The sequence below is a fragment of the Leptonychotes weddellii genome, chromosome 3 (assembly GCF_054177405.1).
Source record: "Leptonychotes weddellii isolate Sample4059 chromosome 3, ASM5417740v2, whole genome shotgun sequence".
In the NCBI taxonomy this organism is placed as follows: domain Eukaryota; kingdom Metazoa; phylum Chordata; class Mammalia; order Carnivora; family Phocidae; genus Leptonychotes; species Leptonychotes weddellii.
The window spans coordinates 94,519,612-94,537,514 of NC_138371.1; the positions used below are offsets into that span (position 1 = coordinate 94,519,612).

General features: G+C 52.0%; 1 protein-coding gene across 1 annotated transcript in view; it reads right to left on the minus strand.

Annotated features, from left to right (window-relative positions):
* Positions 1 to 1,282: 1,282 nt before the first annotated feature.
* TFCP2L1 (transcription factor CP2 like 1) overlaps positions 1,283 to 17,903 on the minus strand; it is a 59,449-nt gene continuing 42,828 nt past the window's right edge. The window contains exons 12-15 of the mRNA XM_006735958.3: positions 17,593 to 17,693; positions 14,074 to 14,216; positions 10,064 to 10,115; positions 1,283 to 9,176 (exon numbers count right to left, since the gene is read on the minus strand). Of these exons, the coding sequence (XP_006736021.1) occupies positions 9,130 to 9,176; positions 10,064 to 10,115; positions 14,074 to 14,216; positions 17,593 to 17,693 (343 nt within the window). The 3' untranslated portion in view covers positions 1,283 to 9,129. The remainder of the gene's footprint in view (positions 9,177 to 10,063; positions 10,116 to 14,073; positions 14,217 to 17,592; positions 17,694 to 17,903) is intronic.

Here is a 17,903-nt window from a genome sequence, read left to right on the forward strand (position 1 = left end):
CTCCGAGCCGCGCCCCCCCCCACCCCCCACCAACCCACACCGGGAAGCTGCTCCTGAGTTTCACTGGGAACCTCCTCCTGTGCCCAGACTTGTGCTCACTGCTTCACCCGCACGGCCTCAAGGCCGGTGACATTCCCAGTTCACAGATGAGAAGGCACGTTCCGGGAGGTTCAGGATCTGGCTCTACATGTGGTGGTTCCAGGATTCCCATGCCCACCACCCACACCCTGCACACAGGCTAGCTGGGGGGGGAAGGGGGACTTTACTGGAGTGCGGTGGGGAGGAGAGCTGTGACCCCTGGGCTCCAGAGGACAGGGAGAGCCCGGGCAGGAGGCACGCAGGAGGGACAGCCCTGGCCCCGCAGCACACAACACTGGATTGCAATGGAGCGCCGGAGGCAGGCCGGCCTGGAAGAGGTGTGGTCTGGGGAGGAAGGTGTGTGAGCAGGGGAGGGGCTGGGAGAGAGAACAGAAGCCCGTGGGTGACTCCAGAGATTGTACCCTCGGCCCTTGATGGTGACAAGGGTCTGGAGTGGGGAAACTGCAAATGTGCCCACCGCAGCATTTAGCCCAGCACACCCACTGATGGAGGTTTGGAGATCCGAGGCCTCCCGCCAGGGTGGCTACTAGCGAAGAGAGAAAGTGGCCAGAGCGGGGAGGAATTAGAACCCTCGTTCGCGGCAGGTGGGAACGTAAAGTGGCGCAGCCGCTGTGGAAACAGTATGAACGTATGAGCCCGCAGCCGCACCCCTGCTCTATATCCAGAAGCCAAGGCAGAGACTCAAACGGACATCTGCACTCCAGTGTTCACGGTGGCATTATTCACAACAGCCAAAAGGTGGAAGCAGCCTAAGACGGATGAATGGATTAACAGAACATGGTGTATACACACAATGGAGTACTACCCAGCCTTAGAAAGGGGGGCAGCCAGCCACATGCTGCAACACGGATGAGCCTTGACCTTACGTGGAGTGCAGTAAGCCAGTCCCAAAGGGACAAATACTGCATGACTCCACTCATCTGCGGTGGCTAAACAGTCACATCACAGAGACAGAGAAGAACCGTGGTTATGGGGGGCTGCGCGGTGGCGGGGGGAACAGGTCGAGTTTCTGTTGAGGAAAATGAAAAAGTCCTTGGGAGATGGTGGGGATGGTTGTACAATATGAATGTACTTGATGCCACTGAACTGCACGCCTCAAAATGGTTAAGATGGTAAATTTCACAGCATTATGTATTTTACCACAATTTTAAGAGAGAGAGACTGGAGGCCTGAGCCACAGGGGTTTCTTACAAATGAGTTTTATTTGCATTTCTGACCCAAGCACAGATCCCACATACAGATTTCTCATCTGCACAACGGTACAGTAACAAGTGCAAAATATGCTTTATTTCAGGTACAAAAACAATGTGGCAGTATGACAACTTCTGTCTCGATGCCCACCTCCCATGACCCATTACACCCTCTTGACCCATCCAAAGCCCACACCACCCAGTAGACTCCCACCACCTTCAGGAAAGAGTCACCCAATCCGGAGAAAGCTCGGGAAGTTACATGTTAGGGAAGAATCACATTACATACATGAACATTAGAGGACACAGTAACCAACTTTTTACCCAGCAAGGAGAGGGCTGGGGAGAGAGGCACACAAAACCATCTTCTTCTCCCTTTTTTCAGATTTATTTATTTGAGGGAGAGCACGTGAGCAGGGGGAGGAGCAGAGGGAGAGGGACAAGCAGACTCCCCCACTGCTGAGTGCGGAGCCAGACACGAGCTGCATCTCACGACCCTGAGATCATGACCTGAGCTGAAATCAAGAGTCAGACGCTTTAACTGACAGAGCCACCCAGGCGCCCCTCCCCTTCTCTTTAACAACCAAGCCCCACAAATGTTTCCCCACCAGGGTGCACCAAGCCCAGCAATGGAATCTCAGGATGAAAGCTAGCACTGCGTAAGAGCTTGCCCCCCAAACCTGGCGTGCGAGAGTGTGGGGTGTGGATGTGGAACTCAGACCTGGATGCCCCAATTCTCATCCTGGCTCAATCCACCAGTGGTTGGACCCTGGGCTGGCATCTGATTTCTGTCTTGACTTCCTCACCTGAAAACTGGGCCACGGCGGCCACACAGCACAGTGAGGAGGATGGAGAGGGACAATGGCGAAAGCATTGACCCAGGAGAGGACAGACAGCGTCCACCATGGCTGTTAGCGTTGGTGTTATTACTAATGGAAGGCTGGATGCGGCATCCCACCACCTGTACCTGGAGTGGGGGGGGGGGGGACCACAAAGACCAGACTGCCCCAGCAGGAAGGTGACCCCCGGCATGTAGGACTCAAGAGTCCTAGGCAGAACCGCAAGTCCAGGCCCAGAGAACCCCCACTCAGGGCCAGGCAGTGGCCCCTCTCTATCACCAAGCTGAGTTCCCTTTGTATGAGAAGAGCCAGCAGAATGTGTAGGGAGAAACGTGCGGGACCCTAGAGAAGCCCTGGGGTCCTCAAGGCGCCAGCTGGAGGTGAAGGTCAGGCTATGACCTCCGGGAGAGGAAAGTTCCAGTGACCTAAGCCAGGAGGCCACCGCCCACCAGCTTGCCGACCTGTTAATACCAGCACGGAACCCTTCCCCGCAGGCGGCCCTCCGACGCCAACCCCTAGCACCCAACCCAGGGGTCCGAGGCCCACCGGGTCTCCAGGAGCAGGCCAGCAGCCGGGAAGAGGAAGGAAAGCCCGCAGAGGGGCTGGGGTGGACGCTTCACAGAAGTGATCACGAGGCCACAGGCAGGGGAGGCTCCAGGGCTGCTCAGCCAAACACTTCTCTTGCTTCAAAGCTCAGGACAAATACTTTTTAAAAATTGTTTCAGAGTCCTTATGTAGTGGGATTTCCAGCGGGGACAGAAAGCAACAGAAAACCTTACCTCAGTGGTTGGCAACGTTTTTCTTGGAAGGGCTGGATAGTACCTATTTTCAGCTTTGAGGGCCAAGAGGCAAATCGATAATTATGTCAGAAGAGAAAACGAATTTCCACGACTTTGTTGTTGATGGAATTCAAAATATAGTAACTGAATACTTTTTCTGGTAATGCAGGTCTACTAATGAGAAGAATGGAATTGGGACAGGGGGTTGCGGGACATTTCACTTGGGTTCAGAGATCGTGCTCTCCCCCATCCAACATCACACACCCGGCAGTGAGCTGGATTTGGCCGGCAGTTTGCTGACCCCTACGAGAGCAGGTGTGTGTTGATCCTGGTGGGAGCTGGGTGATGGGTACTGGGGTTAATTATATTGTTCTCTCCCTGATGAAGGTTTGCAAACTTCTCATGATAAAAGGCTTTCCACTCCTTGCTAGCTCCCTGCAGCCCACGCTCCCCGCCGCCCCGGGTTCCTCAAGATGAAGGTCATGAAGATAGGCTCCACACAGCCCCTTTGGAAGGGGACTAGGATGGCTGCTCGGATGGCAGGGCTGGTCACCCCAAGACTAGGCAGTGACTGCCCCTCCCCATCGCATCACCATCAGCAGCCCAAACCCACCTCTCAGAGCTACTGCCTGGGGACGTTGCCCCTAGAAAGTCCCTACAAGCCAGTGGGGGATGGCAGGTCCAGCCCTGGGCCACTGGCCCAGGAGCCACCACTCGGAACTACTGGCTAGTCCCCACGGGAGTAAGGGGAAGGACGCCTGGGAGAAGCCTTTGCAGAGAGGTCTGGAGAGCTCCGAGGAGCTCCCAGGGGGCCTGGCTGGGTCCCAGGAAGGCCTGGGGGAGCCTGACCAGCACCTCACTGCCCTGCCCCCACGGGGCAAAGGGAAGGGGCTGGGAGGTGATCGAAAGAGTGTACCACCACTTCCTACCGGCTACAGCCTGACTGATGGTATCATACCCAGAGCAAGTAACTCGAGGGGAGAAAGGGCTCGTGAGGCAGAGGTGTGGAAGACTGACTCCGTGAGCCCCGGCTTTGGGGTCCTTGTCAGATGTCCGCTGCCAGCACTGCTCCCATCCCCGGAAGAGATGGACCTAGGGTGTGCATCCCCACCCCCACCCTGCTAACTAGGGCAACTTTACCCCTGACCAGTTAGTTTCATCAACAGAGCCTGAACAAGCGTCACGCAAGATCTAAAGGGAAGAGCATGAATCACCGCATCGGGCTGAGCTGAGAAGATTCAGGGCTGCGCTCACGCCAGATGCAGGAGCGAGGAAAGGGGTCTGCGCTGACGATGCGCGTGCACACACACATGCACACGCACGTGCATGCACGTGCGTGCGCATCTGTAATGTAGGCACAGAGCTGGCCGGCACGCACCTGTAATGCAGGCACGGAGTCCGGGCTGGGGCTGCCAGGGAACAGCCGGTCGCCGCTCTAAGGGCGCTGATGGAGCAGCCACCCAGCTGTGAGCAAGACACGCTTCTTAAAGACCCGGCCCAGGCGCTAGACCTCACGCTGCGGGGCACCTCGCGGGGTGCACAGCAGACCGCGCGGGGGGGCATGAGCGGTGCTCCGTATAACCGGGACACTCTCACACCAGCGCGTCACCTGCCCGCCGTAGGCCCTTACGGAGGGAAGAGTGGGAAAGCCCTGCCACACCTCACATTCACCTCCTGACCGAGTCAGCCACGACTCGGGCCAAGCAAGGGTCTGGGGGCTCTGGCTCCTGCACCCTCGGGCACTGCCACGTCCACGTCCCCTGCCCCCGCCCCTCATCCTCTGCTCCTCCGCCTTCTGCGAGCCTCCGGGCTTGCTCCCTCCGCTCCACGGGCAACAGCAAGTAGAGGTTTTCCATGTTTCTCATCAACTCGTTAATGATTTTCGAGCTTAAGCTACTCAGGCCGGGCCCCGAAGCCACTCTGGACTTGGAAACTTGTGACCCACAGCTCAGCCAGCTCCAGTCCTCTCCCGGGGAAGCGCCCTCTAGGTTAACAGCTCTTCCCAAGGGGCCCGAGGCTGCCTGAGCAGGGGTCAGCGGGTCCACTGGCTGACCTTTGCTTTGGACCCTAAGCCCCGACTTCAAACTCCCTACTCCATCCTGTTCTTTCCGTCCATCCCTTCCCCCAGCAAATCCTTTTGTCCCCCCATTCAAAAGCCTCTGTGTCTTCATTCTAAAGGTGCAACCTGGCAGACCTGATAAGGTTTATCACAACCTTGCAAACAGAAAAAGAAACCTGATGGCCTGAGAATAAGGAACTCAGTTCAAGGCTTCTGGTTCACAAGATGGTGGCCTGAGCACATGGGGAGATCTTCTTTCTCTCCGGGGATCACACCTTTAAAAATGGCTGCTGGAGAAGGAGCCACTGGAGAAGCGACAGCCTAGAACCCATGGGGTGGAGGCTACAGTTCTGGGCAGGCTGCCCCAGCCCCCAGCCCCAGACTCTGGCCTCAGAGCTCACGGGAAAGGCAGTGGACAGGAGTGGGGAGGGCTCTGGCTTTTCTGTACTTTTAAATGAAAAAAATTAAATCTACAACCAGCTCATCTGACTCCCGTGCAAGGAGGACAAGCCGCCGAAACAAAGCTGCTTACATTTTGGTACCAAATTATGATGTGCATTTATTTTCTACTTCTTTATAAGCTACAAGATTCATCTAGAATCGTTAGGAGAAGGCGAAAGGGGCGTTTGGCTGGCTCAGTCAGTACAGTTTGCAACTCTTGGTCTCAGGGTTGTGAGTTCAAGCCCCATGTTGGGTATAGAGGTTACTTAAAATATTAAAAAAACAAAAAAGATTCAAACAGACAAACTAAAAAACAGACAGCAGTGGGGGTTCCAGAAAATGGAAGACTCCACTAACAGAGAACTTAAGGTAACAACAGATCTTTATTAGACCCTTATCTGGAATTAAGAAATAAAAATATTAGCCTACCACATCTCTATAGTGAAAATCAAGCCTGTTCATCACTTGGCCTGGGAAGTGGCATCACTTAGGTCTAGCGATTAACAGACAACCTGAAAGACTGGCAGTCAGGACACCGAAGGTCTAGTCCTGATTCTGTGTGACCTTGGGCAAATGATTCCACTTCCTTGTGACTGAGGTTCCTCCAGAAAGGAAATGACTGGTCCTGACTTTCCCCTAGGACTAATGTGTGGAGTGAGAACATGCACCAAGTAGGCTTGCAGAATTCTGAGCGGAGTGCGGTATGACCCAGTACTGCTGAGAAGGTTAAGGGGGAGACAGTAGGCGGAGAACAGAAAGACAGCCATAAAAATGGTGGAGTCACACATAGACTGGGTTTTAAAAAAGAAAAAGAAGGAAAAAAAAAAGGAGTTTCCCAATGACAGCCCCATGCCCCAGAAGAAAAGATCCAGTAAGAATCAGGGGCCTTTAGCAAGAGTCAACAACTGATGGGGGAACCGGGCATCTGCACTCACAAGAAGGATGCTGACCTCTACCTCATACCATATACAAAAAGTAACCTAAAATGAATCAAAGGCCACTGGAGAGCTAAAACTGTAAAAAAAAATCTTAGAAGGAAACAAAGGCATAAATCTTCTTGACCTTGGATTACACAATGGTTTTCCAGATACGACACAAAAAGCACAAGCAACAAAAACACATATCTTAGACGTCATCCAAATTAAAAACTTTTGTGCTCCAAAGGACATCATAAGAAAGTGAAGACAATACACAGAATGGGAGAAAGTTTTACCAGATCATGTATCTGATAAGGGATCTCCATCTAGAATATACAAAGAACTCATGCAACTCAGTAATAAAAAAAGACAAATGGCCCAAACACAAATGGACAAGGATCTAAATAGTTCTCCAAAGAAAACAATGGCCAATAAGCACATGAAAAGAGGCTCAACATCATTAGCCGTCAGGGAAATACAAATCAAAACCACAAGGAGACACCACTTCACACCCATTAGAATGCTCTAATCAAAAAGGCAGATAATTAGCAAGCGTTGGTGAGGATGTGGAGAAATCGGAGCCTTCGTGCGCTGCTGGTGGGAATGTGAAACGGTCTGACTGCTCTGGAAAACAGTCTGGCTGTTTCTCAAAAACTTAAACACAGAGTTCTATATGACCCAGCAATTCCACTCCTAGTATATACCCCAAAGAAATGAAAACATACGTGTACATAAAAACTTGTACAACTATGTTCATAGCAGCATTATTCATAATAGCCAAAGAGTAGAAACCACCCATGTATCAATCAACCGGTGAATGGATATACAAAATGTGGTAAGTATATCCACAGACCTGGGTCTGTGTGGCGGGTCCTACACATGCAGTGTAGTGTAGAACAAAACATTATTCAGCTCTAACAAGAATTGAAGTATGGATACATGTTCGACCTGGATGACCCTAGAAAACATTTAGTTTAAAAAAAAAAACAAAAAAACAGCCACAAAAGGCCACCATGATAGGTCCAGAATAGGTAAATCTATATGGAAAGTAGATTTGCAGTTGCCTAGGACCAACGAAGTTGGGGGGAGAGAGGGAAGGTGATCGCTTAAGGGAATAGGGTTTCTTTTGGGGGTAAGGAAAATCTTCTCAAATTGAATGTGCTGATTCTGTGAATTCACTAAAAACCACTGAGTTGTATACTATAAATGGGTACACTGTATGGTATGTGAATTATAGCTCAATAGAGCTGTTACCTGCTCCCCATCCTCCCCTAAAACAGAAAAGGAATCAGGAGCCTGTTGTAGTCTGGAGGAACACCATACCTGTTGTCCCAACATGACCATGACTAGAGAGCCCCTTTCGCCATCTGAAGTGTCTTGATTTATATGATAAATTTCTATCACTGCCCTGTCACTATGTGATTATCAGGCAGGTGGCTTTGCCCCTCTAGGTTTCAGTTTCCTCATCTGTAAAACAAGGTCTACCCAGTTCTGATCATCTTTGACCCTAACACTATATTCCCTATATTCCCCAAAGCTGCACTTTAGAAGTTGTAAAATCCTGCTCGGTTGGTCATAGGGCTTCCTGGTGCTTTGGAAGAAAAACCTAAGTTAGCAAAGGGTTTAGATGACTGGGTCCCAGGAAACAGAGGCAAGATGAAGACTAATTCCTGAGTATACTCAAATTTCCCCATAATTAAGCCACTAAGAGAGGTGATCCAACCATCCCAATGCAGGCAAAATGCCCTAAACACTCCCTCTACACATGAAAAAAGATAAACATTTAAATGGGGGTCCTCAGAGAGGAGACAAAGTTCCTAGGAAACTTGGCAAGTTTGGCAGTGGTTAACCAAGGTCTTCTCTATTCGGGACTTGGTTCAGTCCATGCGCAAGGGCCTGCTATCATGACTGTCAAGGTCATCTGATCACACAGTGGGACACTCATTTCCTAAAATGTCCTCCTTTTACCCATGATTGCTGAGGAAATAAAATTATATAAAATAAGTTCAAGAAAAAATAAATCGTTTTGTTCTCATCCCTTTTATATGCGTGAGAAAGTACCTGAAAATAGTTGTTCTATCCTCTCCCTCCCTCCCAAGGGCACAGACCCGGGTCTGTGTGGCGGGTCCTACACATGCACTGTAGTGTCTACATGACTAACGCAGAGACAGGAGAGCCCATCTCTGGGCGCTGCGGCGGCAGGTCCTTAGAAATGAGAGTGAAGGTGAAAGAAGCAGAAGGCGCAGAATAAATCCCATTCCCATCAATCCATCCGAGAACTGGAAAGACAGATGCTCACCAGGGTCGCCGAGAAGGGAAACCAACATTAAGACAGAATGGAGGCGACCCACCTACATCCAGTCAGCAGTCCTGGTCACGGAGCCGGTTACCAAAGAAGGGGAAGCTTGGGGGTGAGGCAGGGCTTTCCCTGGAGGCAGGGGAGTGGTTCAGAAGGGTACAGTGGCACCAGGATACCCAGTGAACTAGCCTCCCACAAGGGAGTGAGGGGTTTCAGAGAAGATGCCCCCACTGTTTGCCTCTCTAGGACAGCAGGCAAAGAGCAAGGAACGATTCAAAAGCTGGAGGCCAAGAGGAAGGGAGAGAGGAGCCACTGGCTTTCCGCATGCCAGAGACCGCATCCACGGGTTTCCGCTGTTACTGGTCCGTGGTTTTCAGACGGGGCCAAGGCCCTCCTAGTCACAGCTCGCCAGGTGAGGCTGCAGGCTACAGAGGTGCCACTTCTGCGTCCAAGGGAATCCACGGGGCTGGGAGGTGGAGGCTTGACTTTACACACGCTACTTCTGCTCAGAGGCCACATTTCAGGATGACGTGGTAGCCATCATTGCTCTCGGCTGCAAAGACAAACACTGGGCATTTTACAGGAAGAAAGGCACGACGCTGTGACCTTGGGGAATCGGGGAGGGCACGGTACGGGTGTACCAGAAGCCCCGCCATGGATACTGGCTCCAAACACAATTGCTTGGAGCGAAGTGTGCTAACAAAAATAGGTATTTCAACACATGCCTTCACATGCCTTCTGCCTTACTGAGTTTCTCTTTGGCAATGGGCCTTTCTACCACAGCTCTAGGCCCAAGAACTAAAGGCTCTCTATCCAAGAAGGCTTTGGACAAACTGTGGTTCTCAGGGTATTGTGGCCCCCAGCACTCTGAAGGCAGCTGCTGGCTAGATCTAGAGAACAGGGGAGGACAAAAATGGCCCTGTCACCGTTCAGGGTCTATGACCCAGTCATAGGGCTTTCATTCTGATATACTCCATACATTCACCTGCCCCAGCCCTAAGGAAGGTCACAGCTAGTCTCCCCTTTCTCCTGGGACAAGATGTTCCTTTCAGACCCCTTCCTCAGGTGAAACCTTCATGCCCCACCCCTGCCCCAGATCCCTGACCTACTAGGCCTGCAGGCTCAGCTGCTGTATTCCACACTTGCTCCTCCTAGAGACCCTCATTGTAGAAAAACTCAAATGCATCTTACTTCTACTCAAGTACTGAGTTCATGGAGAACACGTTGCCTGGCCAGGATTTCCCTTTCAGAACTGATTTTGGAGCCAATCTCAAAAGTTCCCACATCTCCAGGGCAGGGTTTCACAGGACGTGAAACGGGAAACGTCCTTTTCCCCAGAGGATGTTCCCAGGTAATGTCTCTCGAGGGACCCACTGTGCAGGCAGGCCCCGCTTACTTCAACTGAATAAGAAAAAGGGGTGTGCGGGGAGGGGGCTTTACCTTTTAAGGTACTGAGGATAAAACAAGACTCATCTTGGAAATTCTGCACCATCTGGAAGGCAAAAAGAGAGACCATGTCCCTTCAACAGTGAGTTCATAATATGAAAAGCCTCAGTGACACGGGGCCCAGCCACCGTAGGAGGCAGAAATGACAGTCACTGTGTTTGCACAAATGCAGGAAAATAGTTCCACTTAACACTCACTAAGGAAACACGAAACAAGATAAATGTACGAGATGATCGCAATTGTAATTAACAAAACCTGACCATAAAGGACAGAAAGGACCCAGGCAGGGAAGTGAAACGTTAACGTTTAATACAGGACTACATGTTTGTTTGCTTTCGTTTTCCTTTTTCCTACTTACTAGGACCTCCAATCCCTATAACGGACACATTATAAGAGAATGTATGTGTATAATATCAACAAAGAAAAAAACTAAAGTGCTAAAAAAAAAAAAAAACAAACCTTGGTAATTAGTAGCCTCTGCATATCAGAGTCCTATGAGGACCAATATAAACATAGCACCACTCCCTATGTCCACAAAGTGGCAGGAATAGAACAATTACTCAGCCGCCTCCGCAGTTCTTGTTTTGGTTAACTACCAGGTGACCTTGGAGAAGTCAGCCTTTCCCCTTCTGGTCTCTGTGCCCCATCTGTAAAATGGGGCTGCTCCCAAGACAGAAGAACAGAACCAATATACAGAACGATAGGAATTGGCCCCCACTGCTGGTGGAGCGTTAATCTCTACAACCACTTTACAAAGCTGTCCACAGGATTGGGTACCTTACTCTTCCAGGCCAGCGTCCTAGAGAAAGCCCTGCACGTGCACACAGCAGCACTGGCTGGTAAGAACGGGAACTGGAGGGGCACCTGGCTGGCTCAGCCTGAAGGGCGTGCGACTCTTGATCTCGGGGTTGACTTGGAGCCCCACGTGGGATGCAGGGATTACTTGCATAAAAACTTTAAAAAAAAAGATAACTGGAAGCAGCCCCCATGTCAGTCAGTAGTAGAAGCACGAACGAACTGTCACCTAATCACGCCACGCCATCCAGTGGGCCAGGGGCCTCCGGCAGCATCTCAACATGCGTGAATCTCAAAAATATAAAGTAAAATCAAAGAAAGTCACAGGAAAACATGCTATTATCCCACCTATATGAAGTTTTAAAATGGGCAAAATCAAAACAATATATTGAGAAGGAAAAGGGAATAATCAGTACGAAATTCAGACCAGCAGGTGGAGAGGTGGAGAGGTGGAGCAGAAGAGTAATCAGCCCACAAAGAGGCTTCTAACATAATACTGCATCAACCTGAGCGCAGGTATTGGGCACTTACTTCTTCCTTAAACTGTAAAAATAAGTTCTATATACTCCTTGCATACATATGCCGTACTTCGCAATATAAATGGAAAAAGACAATTTAAAAAATATTTAAAACATACCCACAACACACATACTACCTAACACGCAGCAAAACCCCTTTCCAAATTAAAAAAAAAATGCAACCCACATGTCATTGCCTCCTCTGGATTATTGCCCCAAATCCTGCAAATCCATCCACCTGTCGACCCCTGCCCCTTCCTGTGGAGCCTAATGATGCGTGAAGTACATTTATTCTATACTGCTGGCCTGCTCCCTCTAGGACTCTTGGCAGCCCAGCCACTTGGGCATGCGAAGCCCTACGCAGAGCCCACATGGGCTTAATCAGTAACTCCCTTGTTTAATTAAGTGCCCTTGCACCTCAGGGGCCGGCTCCGCGGCGGCTGGCCGGGCTGCCTACAGCAGTCGGGGCAATTAAGAACCAAAGGTTTCCAATTGATTCAGGGTTAAGAGGCAAGGAGACTTCGGGGAATATGAATCGCCTACTTAGCTGAGGTAGCACTGTGGTTCTGTTCTCTGCTTCACTTGCTTAACTGCCCACTCGGGAGGGCACAGGGCGAGCTGGGGAAGGGACTTCCTGTAGGGACCCGTGACACGGCAAGGGTTCCGCACATTCTTGGCTTTTGTCTTCACCAAAGAAATTCATTCCGAAATGCAGAGTGCCGAGTTTTCCTGCGCCACCACGGCAGCCCACTCACTGCTCAGGTGTCAGAACCTCCCTGGCTATTCTCAAGGAAGTGCTCAGGTCAGGAACCCTGGGCTCCAGTCTGTCTGGGAAGTGGGGATAGGGAAACAGCTGCCTGAGATTTCAATGGAATGATATGGAAGGAATTCTGACCAGGGGGCAAAACCAGCCAGTGGCAGATAAATGTACAGCTGGATCTCTGCTGCGTGTTTTAGGAATCCACACCTACACAATGCTCAGGCACACGACAGATGCCCGCACAAAACATTATCTGGCAGAATCACATCCAAGCTAATATGCACTCCTCTAGGAAAAGAGTGGGGAAGACAAGTGCCTTTCACATTTGCCCTCCGCTGTTTTATATTTCCTGACTTATGCTGTGAATTTATTTTTTATTTTTAAGTAATCTCTGCACCCAACATGGGGCTCGAACTCACAACCCCGAGATCAAGAGTCTCATGCTCCCCCAACCGAGCCAGCCAGGTGCTCCATGAATTGCTTTTTAATTCAAGAGGAAGGAAACCACCAGCGCTTTGCCAACCTCCAGGACCAAACTCCCATGAAATGGGGACTCCCATTCAAGGGGCTTGGGCAATTGTAATGACAAGTGGGAATAGGATTATCACTGATAATGACAATATATGAAATATACAGACCATTATAAGCCTTACACTTTATATACTGTCAAATTTAAAGATCTCTCCATCACTTGCTCCCCAAAGTTAAAAGTGCCTAGCACCGTCAATTACCACGACCACCAGCTTATCTGGTATCTCCGGGTGCCTGACACTGTTTTGTTTTCTCATTTGATCCTTACTACAGCCTGCTCAGTGGGTGTAATGATCCCCATTTTATAGATGTGGAAACGGAGGCTCAAAGGGGTTAAGTAAATCTGCCCAGAGTCACACCGCTCCTAGCAGCAAGGTCCGGGTGGGAACACATGTCCGATTCCAGAGCCCACATTCTCTCTACTTCCCCAGACACCATTCATGTACCATTTCCTCTACAAAGATGCTCTCAGAGCTCCCACAATGGGCTTGCTGGGGTCTGCTGGGGGCTCAGCGTGCCCCCCCTGCTCCCATCAGACCAGCTCTGTTTCTCTAAAGGCGTCATCTCAGGTGAGGTGGGCTCTGCAGCTGGACACCAGGGCTCCCACCCTAGCTCCACCCTTTACCGGCCGTGCGACCTGGGGCAATTACTCAGCGTCTCTGGGCCTCAGTTTCTTACCTGTGAAATGCGATTTCACCCAGTTCATAGGGAGGCTGTCAGGATTAATAAATGAGTCACAACATGTGTACTTAGGACAGTAAGCAGTGGATAAATGCCGGCACTCCAGACTATTATTAGCAAGAGGAGGGGTCCAGGACAGAACAAGCTTAAAACGAGGCATCAGCAATGCCTAGATGTAGCTGCAAACCCTCCTTGGCCGTGAGTGGGACCAGATCACTCTGTGCCCTCTGCCAGAGGCCGCTCGTGCCCCGCACAGATCTGTGCAGCCAAGGGCAGACCCAGGAAGGCCATGGCACCTTCGCGGGTCAGCAGAGAAGGGCTCTGGGCTCCCATGTGACCTGCGTCCTCTCCACCACCCGGACCGCCGTCCATTCCACCGCCCCTGGGACCTGCCGCTCTCCCTCCTGACTTCTCACAGCCCTGACTGTAAGCATCCCGGGGGCAGTCAATGCCACAGTTCCTGCCTGGCGCACGGCCGGCCGAGGATGGGGTAAGGAGTGGATACTAGGTAGCTATTCAGAGCCTCGGAACTCCCCCCACCCCCCACCCCTGCACTCCAGGGGCAGCCAAGAGCCTGTGGCATGCAGACAAAACCCGTTCGCCATCTTTGGGCAGAAGTCATCCCCAAACCCCAGCTGGGGCGTTTCTGGAGCAGGTCTGCTGCGCCTCCCTACGGCCCCAAGCCCCGGGCCACGAGTGGGGGTGGGGGCAGTGCTCACCTCGTTGCTCACCACCACGTGGATGCCCGTTGGGCCCTGCCGGTAGACTCGGTGGATATGCTGGGGGGGGATGCTGTACAGGTTGGCGATCTTCTCAACCAGCTCCAAGGTCGTCAGCTCTTCCAAAAAGATGGCATGGTACACTGGAGGGGCAAGGGACAGGGCCTATAGAACACACCCCTGCTGAGGAGCCTGCCTACCCCCAAGCCCAACCCACCCCCCCAGAATCAGTCCCTCGGTTGTACGGATACTCGTGCCCAGACTCATTCCGTGGGATCCAGCTGTAACAGGCACAAAGCCTCTGCACAGCCCAGTGGCAAGGGCAAGGCAGCCAGGCCACGGTTCTTCATTCCTGTACCAGCCTCCCTTGGGAGATCGTACGTAAAATGGAGAATTCCTGCATCCAGCCCGTACCCAATGACGCCCATGGCGGCGCAGAGGCTGGAGAGCTCTGTATCTCTAACAAGCTTCTAGTGATTCTGACGTGTGGCCAGACGCACACCCTTGCGAGAGGAAGAACTCCTGCATCCCCTTTCCTTTCTTTCCATGGCTCAGAGGGGTCACTAGATGGCTCCAGGGGACCAAGAGCGGGATTTAAGGATAACTGCTACTTTTAAAAAAAATTTTATTTAAAATCAATGAATTAACATATAGTGTATTATTAGTTTCAGACATAGAGCTCAGTGATTCGTCAGTCGTGTATACCACCCAGTGCTCATTACATTACGTGCCCTCCTTAATGCCCATCACCCGGTTACCCCATCCCCCACCCTCCCTCCCCTCCCCCAACCCTCAGTTTGTTTCTTATGATTAAGAGTCTCCTATGGTTTGTCTCACTCTCTGATTTTGTCTTTTTGTTTTTCCCTCCCTTCCCCTATGATCCTCTGTTTCGTTCCTTAAATTCCACATATGAAGGAGTCATATAATTGTCTTTCTCTGACTTATTTCGTTTAGCATAACACCCTCTAGTTCCATCCACGTCATTGCAAATGTCAAGATTTCATTTTTTGATGGCTGACTCATATTCCATTGTGTATATATACCACATCTTGTTTATCCATTCATCTGTCAATGGACATCGGGGCTCTTTCCATAGTTTGGCTACTGTGGACATCACTGCTATAAACACTGGGGTGCAGGTGCCCCTTCAAATCACTGTGTTTGTATCCTCTAGGTAAATACCTAGTACTGCAATTGGTGGGTCATAGGGTAGCTCTATTTTTAACTTTTGGAGGAACCTCCATACTGTCTTCCAGAGTGGCTGCCCCAGCTTGCATTCCCACCAGCAGTGTAGGAGGGTTCCCCTTTCTCCACAAGGGGTAACTGACCTGACATCACAAGGGTCTTGTCCTTGCCCTTCTCCACAGCACAAATACCACTCCGCTCCAGCACTGTGACCACAAAGGGAAGAGGGGCAGTGGGAGCACCACCAGCCCACTGGAAGAGAACACCGACCCTGGAGGCCGGAAATGCTTCCTTATAGGAAACCCAGCTCTGTGGGTGCCCTGGGGCAGATGACTCAACACCCGGGGGGGGGGGGGGGGGCTCAGGTTTCTCAAAAGCAAAGCACAACAGGATTAAACTAGAAGTTCCCAAACTCCTACCTCAACTGAGGAACCCCTGGTTTCAGAGGCCCTGTATTTCCAAAGCACATATGCACGTGCATGCGCACGCACGCACACGCACACACACACACACACACACACACACACACACACACCAGCTCCCTCTGAGAGGGGGTGGCAGAGGCCCTGGCGTCCCAGCCACACGACAGATCGGCCGTCCCAGGATTTCAGACAGGCTGACCCACCATCAGATTCTGTGCAGAGCATGTGGCCACCGCCCCTCCCAGTGCGGACAGCAGGTAAGAATGCCACAGCTCTTCTCTAGCATTTCCTTCTGTAACAGATTCGAATGTACTTTTGCTGCTTTTCAACATTTCGGAGCCCCTTCCGCTTTTTCTGAGTTCACTCCTCCAACAAATCAGGCCGGCCAGAAAGACCCAGACGGCTTGCAGTCCAGCGCGTTTTGTTGTAACCTGTGGTCACCAGCCTTTCCTGCCCCAGGTGAGTGTGGGGGCAGCCAGGAGTGCTTGGGGCAGCTGAAGGGTCTGTGGGACACTCCTCTGAACGCCTCCCAAGCCTCCTCTCCTCCAGGGCCGTGTTGGCGGCAGCTCGGGGAAACATGAGGCTCTAGAGTAGGCAATCCCAGGCTCATGTCCCAACTCAGCCACCCTAGAAGCAAGCCCTGGAATAATCTCTACACGTCCCGGGGCCCCAGGGTGTGTGCGGGGGCAGCACCAGCACTCGGGGCCTCCATGAGCATAAATCACGAGCTCTGCTTGGAGCACCTGCCCTGAGCAGGTGCCATGCACGAGGCTGCCCTTTCCGCATGTGCAGGAAACCCCAAGGCTCAAGATCTGTCCTTCACGGGCTAACAGCTGAGAAGGAGGGGAAGGACCTAGCCGTTCTCCAGAAATGTAGAGGCGCCAGACGGAGGGCTCAGAAGACAGCCCCCAGGGTCCGAATGTTTGGGTCCTGGCTCTGCCACGTACAATGCTGCCATCTGGGGGCAGTGATCCACCCTGTGCCTCAGTGTCCCCCCCCCAGCGAAACAACGTCACCAACAGTGCCTACTAGGAGAAGCGAGTAAGCGAGCACACAGGAAGCCCTTTGGACAGGGACTCGGTGAGCCTTCCTACTCCGGTGTTCCCTCGCTCTCTGCAGACATATGCAGAAGAGCAAGGACTCTGCAGCTGGAGACCAGCCACTGGTCAGACCGTCAGCGCTCACAGACGCTCAGAAGCAAGGTGCTTTGCCTTACACACCTTGTCTCGCCGAAACCTCCCACCTCTGGGGGTAGCGTCGCTATCTGCGCGTGCAGAAGCAGATGCACAGGCCCTGATACCCTGCCCAAGGCCACATGGCCAACACACGGCATGGCCAGCACTGGTGTCCAGACTCAGCTGACCTCGACGCTTCTGTCCTCTCACCAAACTGCCTCCAAACTGCCAACCCAGAAGAGTCACGTGCCCCTGAGATACCTCTAGCTCCCGCAGCCGTGCTCCTTCACCCTCGGGCAGCCGCCAAACCAAATGGGGAAGACTCGTCCAGCTGGGGGGACACCACAGGAGGAAGCGCTCCGGGAATCAGGCCATCGAGCGTCACTAGCCTGGGAGCCGGAAGGCCTGATGCCCAATTCAACCACGAGTGGCTAAGCAAGCAGCTGTCGGGGGACACATCCCCTCTCTGGGCCTGCTCCCCAGGGAGCAAATAAGTAAGCTGGACCAGCTGTTCCAGGACAGGACTTCCATCTTAAACATTTCAATCCCAGGAGGAAGTTTAACAAAAACTCATCCTTCGGAAAAAAAAAAAAACCCTCTGAGAAAAGCAGAGTGAGGTGATCGGTGGACATGTTCTGGGCAAGAGGACTCATGTTGCTGCTGTGTCTTCTTGTGACCTGGCCACCCGGTAACCAGCCCTGGGTTGGCGGGGCAGGGGAGGGCTCCCCACAACTCACCACACAGACTGCTGTCCCCACCACCATCCCGCTTCTGCAACGGTGCTCGGTTCTGCTCCAGCTCCTGACAGACGTAAATGGTCATCTTTGGCCTCACATTCCTGGCAGGAGGAAGGGAAATAAATAGCAGGTATTGGGGGAGGGGGTGGTGGGGAGGAACGTTCCAGAACGTTCCAGAACACAGGTTGGAACTAGCAGAGAGGATTCAGGGAGAAGAAAGGAGGCCGCGGGGATGCAGAAGGCCTTTGGCTGGGCCTCTACGGCTTCATGCAGGTTTGCCCAGAGGCAGAGGGATGGGCCAACCCCTCCAA